This window comes from Melanostigma gelatinosum (assembly GCF_949748355.1).
Source record: "Melanostigma gelatinosum genome assembly, chromosome: 15".
Taxonomy (NCBI): domain Eukaryota; kingdom Metazoa; phylum Chordata; class Actinopteri; order Perciformes; family Zoarcidae; genus Melanostigma; species Melanostigma gelatinosum.
The window spans coordinates 1,054,673-1,060,672 of record NC_136648.1 but is presented as its reverse complement, the minus strand read 5'-3'; the positions used below and the strand labels follow the sequence as shown (position 1 = coordinate 1,060,672).

Sequence of the window (6,000 nt, the reverse complement as noted above, 5' to 3'; positions counted from 1 at the left end):
TCTCTGAGATTATGGCGGTAAAAAAAGAAGAAAGAAAAAGGAAGCAACACTTGAAAAAAAAAAAAAAACCTGAAGTGAAACTCTACACTGAGTCGCTCCACACGAGTCCAGAATCCAGACTCCAGGAGCCGCTGTTTGCAGCGCGCCAACTTGAGCCCCGGGTTTGAATTGACGGACGTCCGCAAGCAGCCAATCAGCGACGAAGCCTCGTTTATTCCACTCGGGTCGACCAATCAGAGTCGGAGTGCGTCACCGGAGCAGAATGTGACTGTGGGCGTCCCACCCCCCCTCCCCCACCTCCTCCTTCTCCTATCTCCCTCATCACGAGCGAGCAATGGCGGCTGCTTTTTTTGTGTGTGTGCCGCTTTTGTCCTTCTCATGTTCAGCTTGTAAAAGCCATGTTTTTACAAAACTCGGTAAGGAAAAAAAACAAAACCAATACGTGTGTTGTGTCACTTCATGAGCACATATGTCATTTTATTTCCGCCGCACTTCATCGTCTCATCGCATGTTCTTGTTATGTCGCACTTCTTCTTCTCTAACAATGGCGGAGGAGGAAATGAGGCCACGAGCACTAAACTAAACCCCGCTCCCTTTGCACACACTTCAACACTGTGTCGAAGCGTTTCCATTAAACAAAGATTGTGCGTGTTTTTTGTATCCGTGTATCGACCTTGACGCACGAATTAATAGGTTATGTAAAAAAAGAAGCGTGAAGTGCGCAGACCGAGATGAGTGAGGGAGATTCAAACATGGATTCCGGGGAAAGGGGGCGGGGCCTACGAGCGCAGGAGCTGAGATCAGACATGGCGGCGTTTCTTTACCCCGTTTTAAACGTGATTGATACGTGTGTTCATGGGGGCGACTTTAGAGGTGATGGTAGCGTTGTAAAAAAATACTTTAATCCACTAAACACGGTCCGTGTCGTCCATGTTTCATTTCCCCTCCTCTGAATACTCTGCTCACGGAAGGCGGGAGAAACGGTCCGTAGACGCTGCGCGACTCGACCAGATGAACATCAATCAATCAAACTGTGACAGTTAACGTCAACCGAGAGCCGCCTCTTCGATACAACCGAGTGCGTAGCTCGGTGTGAACTTACCGTTTCACGGTGTTTTAAAAACAGGGAATTTTAACGGTTTACTCGGAGTGTTTTTGTTGCTTTTATTGTTGTTTTAGTAGAGAAAGGACAGTTGCAGAGGCTGACGGGAGTTAAGAGGGGGAAAGGGGGCGTGGTCTGTCTTATTTGTTTTTCATCCATTGTTCAACTCCAACGCGCTGAGGAGAACACCTCTGTGGAGCCGTCAACCAATCAGCTGCCGCCGTCCTCCCGCCTTAGCTCCGCCCACCAGCCTATATTAAAGGCTCGGCCGTCAGCAGCGCTGGCCACTGGCACAATATAACACTGATTGATCCACCAAATACACAGCGAGGAGAGGATTTACTTTCTTCAACCCTTTCATTTTCAAGCCGTCCTTTATTTTATTGAACGAAAAACAAACAAACAAACAATGGCAGACACAAAAGTTGACTCCGGCTCGGACCTCACTGCCAAGGTAAGGACCCAGAATAAAGCTGGAGGGGTTTTGTTTCTCCAGAGCTCGATCACAGATTCATTTAGTTTTTTCCGTCTTCGCTTCGCGCGCATTCGGACTCTGGAGAAGTGGGAGAGCCTTATGGGACACGCTGGAGGAAGGAGAGGAGAGGGGAGGAGGAGAAAGGAGCCGGTGTTTGGGCTCCTCTTGATGGGAAAGCGTCCCCCGGTTGGCGAGCAGAGGGGGGTCTCTCCGGTACATGTGAAATCGGTTGTGCGTTTTTACACGGAGCTCCGTGTCTCTCATTGTGTGTCCGGAGCGGAACGGAACGGTCGTTGCGCGGGGTTCTTTGTTTACAAGACGGGGCTCCTCGCAGAGAGACACTTAACCCGCTTCTTCTTCTCTTTATTATTTGAATATGTATTTATCTCTTTAACCTCCGCCGCTGACGCGCCTATTGGTTCCACGTCTTGCAGGCTGATTGATGCCCAATATTCCGTGTTGTTGTTTATTATTGTTAATGAAGAGTGACGAGCAGCGCAGTGGTCGTTCTGAAGGCTCCAGCTGGGTCTGTAGTGCGAAGTTGGTCCGTTTGAATGGAGGACGGAGCGGAGAGGCGGTGCGTAATCCTCACCAATGTCAAACTTTCCGAGCTCTCTCCACTTCCTGCGTTTTACAAGATTCTCACTTTGTTGTTTTTTACAAAAAGGGCCCCGGTAGACCTGTCCTTACCGTGTGACCCGGTTTCTTTACCGACTCGGTAAAAGCTGCTGCTGCAGCCGGTTGAACGCGCTCCGCTCCTTCAGCCTCCGGAGGAACCGGAGAGCGTAACGTTACGCACGGAGAGCAGCGGGCTTCCGCTTCTTCTTCTTCAGTATTTTATTTTTTAGCATGTTTTGCAGAGCGCGTCGATGTCTCTCAGGGGGAAAGTTTCTCTTTCTTTTTTTCCTGTAATGCAACCTCTGTGTGTGTGTGTGTGTGTGTGTGTGTGTGTGCGTGTCTCTCTCTCTCAATGTGTGTGTGTGTGTGTGTGTGTGTGGCCGCGCAGTGGAGGTGTGTGTGATGTGACGGTGCTTTGGTTTCCCCGCTTTGTGTGTGTGCGTTGTCATTCGGGTTTTTTCTCCATCTTACTTTGTGCGTAAATGTGAACATCTCCAGTCGGGCTTTGGATCACATCGGGTAAAACTTTAATTGGGGGGGGGGGGTCTCCGGGTCTCCGCAGCAGAGAATATGATCCAGCTCTAATAAGAGCAGCATCGAGCTGCATAATTATGAGTGATTAGAACAAATGCACATATGGAGAGCACGCGGAGGGGGGACGCTAAGTTGCTGGTATGAACCACCGCGGATCGTCCTGAAGCTGCGCGCTCAGACACTATTTATAGTTGTGGAGCATTTCTCTTTTTACGCACAAGCGCCTTTTTACGCGCATGATCCGGTGAGCAGAACGCGCCTCCGAGCTCCGTGTCCGGTCTTCTCCTGAACAGAAGGAGCCGCTTGATGCTCCTTAAACGGCTTAATGGATTTTAAGCAATAAGATTATGTTGAGCAATTCATCAATAACAGTGTGTATGTGCGTGCGCGCGCAGCGGGGATAATAGGCTGTGAACGGGGCGATGTGGACAAAACGAGGAGACGGAGCGCTATTAATAGGCTCGGCGGGCGGTTTTCCGGTCGAAGTAGGTCGCCCCAAAATAAAGAAAAAGGTGTTTCAGTCGTGTGTGCGTGTGTGTGTGTGGGGGGGTGGGGTGGGGTGGGGGGGGGGGGGGGGTTGGGGTTCGAGCTCCGGTCCCGGTGCCTCATTCTCGCTTCTCTCGCCTGCCATGTGTCGTCGTCTATTGTCCTCCGTTACAACGAGCAGGCAGCAGCGTGCACCACGCGCGCGGCCGCCTCCTCTTCCCCCTCCTCCATCACCTCCCCCTCCTCCTCCCTCCCCCTCCTCCTCCCATTCTTTGCTGTTGCGCCCTCCTGTGTTATTTTAAAATGGAGCGGTGCATCCTGGGTTTTGCAGTGCCTCTCCCGGGCGTGTCTCGTGACATATCGCGGAGACGGCAGCCCGCGGAAGACTACAATACCCACAGTGCCCCAGGGGGCACGTCAAAAGTATCAGATTACAACACATTAGAGGGGATGGAGTGTGTGTGGGGGGGGTTAAATAGGAAGGCTTCATTCTGACAAGGAGTATGCTGGAAACTGTGCAGCTCCCAGCATGCACTGGGGCTTAACTAGGGCAGGTAGCAGCAGCCTGGATCAGCTGATGTATATGACAGTAATAATCTTTAATTTAAGGTTTAAATATATGAACTGATGTTTCTGTTGTGTCCGTCAGGAACTGAAAGAGAAGAAGCTGGTGGAGGAGAAGGAGAACGGCAAAGACACGGCCACCAACGGGAAGGTAACCTCCTCCTCCTCCTCCTCCTCCTCCTGCAGCACACTTCTTCATCACTTCTGAAGCTCCAACACAACTTCTGACTGAGTCTCTTTTTACAAACGTATTTCTAGGAGACTGAGAACGGGGAGCCCGAGGTAGATGAAGATGAGGAGGACGAGGAGGACGAGGAAGATGATGTAGAAGGTAGCTGTTGAAAAATATACAAATATTTTCATGTGTCTTAAAAGTTTCGTGAGTCTCATTCTTCTTCTCCTCCTTTCAGGTGAGGAGGAAGACGACGATGACGATGATGAGATCGAGGGCGGCACAAAACGGGCAGCTGACGATGACGAGGACGACGAAGAGGTGAACTTCTTTACCACCGAGAATCTGAACCAATGAGGTCACGACGTCGCCATTCAGCTTACTCACCCTCTTCTTCCTCTTCTTCTTCTTCTTCTTCTTCTTTCAGGACGACGTCGAAACCAAGAAGCAGAAAACCGATGATGATGATTGATGCGTTTCCCCCCCCCCCCCCATCCTGCTGAACCACTTCCTGGTTCTCCACCTGTGACGGTTTTCACGTGTCCCGGGTGGAGGAGCTGGAAGACTGATTTAAAAGGAGAAAAATAATAATAATAATAATTTTAAAAAAAATAAAAAAATCCAACATGGCCGCTAGTAGAGTTCAACAAACGTCAACAAACACTCGATCTCCCTCAAAACAGCAAAAACTGATTTTCTAGAGGGACCCGCCGACACGTCGACGCAGAAATCCGGCTTTTCTTCAACAACAACAACAAAGGAGAATTAGTTTGTATCTTAATTTACATTTTATATTTTTGTACATATTGTTAGGAGGGGTCCGTTTCTCTCTCGGCAGCGATCTCGTCAGACCACGTCGGTGCTTCTTTAACGAAAGATTTTACTTGGTTGACCACGTTAACGACATCTCGACAGAAACTAGCAAATCAAACAAAAACGCAGTTTTCAAACAAAAGAAACATGAAAGTAAAAAGCTGTCAAAGCGTTGAACTCGGAGCATTCCAGTACGTCTCATGTGTGTACGTTAGCTGCACCGCCACTCGTTTGTATGGCAGGGCCACAGGAAAGAGCTCTTTTCTCTTTGCTTTTTCTTCTCCTCTTTCGTTTACGACGGCCTGTTTTCATGTATGTGCGAAGTTTGTTGTTTGACAATAAAGCGGACTTTTATTTTGTGAGTTGTACTTTGTATGTCTGCTTGTCTTCCTTCCTGTCTGGAGACGCTCGGGTGAAGCTCGTGTTTTGAAGACGTCGCCGCGCTCCTCGAGTACAGCTGTGAGGTGCTTGTGTTACATTCTTATACTACTTTATTCTGCGATTATTACTGCAGTTGCTCACAGCTACAGGTTCTGGTTGCTTTGCATATAAACACACGTATCTATATCTACTGTATGTTATAAATGAAACCAGCGGGGCCCAACCTGGGAGTCGGGGCCCGGCAAGAGGTCGCAGTGTGAGCAGGTAAGTGTGGCGCCGTTTGTTTCTTTAGACATTTAAATGACCAGATACAGACGCTTTATTTTGAAGGGCAACATGCCAATAAAGAACTGGATTAAAATATCAAACATGAAGCAGGTACAACATTGAATAACGCCGTCCTGCTGCGGAACGTGAGCATAATGTACACAAAGTTGTTCAAATGATCCCCAGTATTAAAAACGCCGTTGTACATTAATATATCAGTATAAATACACAATAAATACATCTCCCGGCACGGTTTCGTTTTTCATTGTACTTTTATTTTCTCGGTACATTTATCTGATACTACTTTACTACTTTTACTGAATTAGGATTTGTTTCGTTTGTAGTCATTTTAATTGTATTGATACTTTTAATGAAGTAGAACGCAGTACTTTCTCCACCACTTCCAGTATAATGGCTGCAAACTAGTTTTAGTGAAGTGTTGGATTGTAATAACTACATTTGCTCAAATACTCTCGTACACATTTTAGGTGCTTTACTGAAAGGGTTCTGAATGCAGGACTTGTACTTGTAATGCAGTAGTATTCCAGTGGTGTACATGTACTTTTACTGGAGTAAAGGAACGGTTGC

The 6,000-nt window shown here is 48.0% G+C and overlaps 1 protein-coding gene across 2 annotated transcripts; it reads left to right on the top strand.

The window, feature by feature from the left end:
* Positions 1-323: 323 nt before the first annotated feature.
* LOC306789294 (uncharacterized protein) lies at positions 324-5,132 on the top strand. Of its 2 annotated transcripts, none has more exons than XM_079285173.1 (5): positions 324-416; positions 3,865-3,930; positions 4,038-4,110; positions 4,190-4,272; positions 4,379-5,132. In XM_079285173.1, exons 1-5 carry the CDS (start codon positions 399-401, stop codon positions 4,421-4,423), a joined length of 285 nt encoding a protein of 94 aa, XP_079141299.1. In that variant the 5' UTR covers positions 324-398; the 3' UTR covers positions 4,424-5,132. The 2 variants fall into 2 exon arrangements, with proteins under 2 accessions (XP_079141299.1, XP_079141298.1); XM_079285172.1 differs by lacking the exon at positions 324-416 and adding an exon at positions 1,359-1,556.
* Positions 5,133-6,000: the final 868 nt, after the last annotated feature.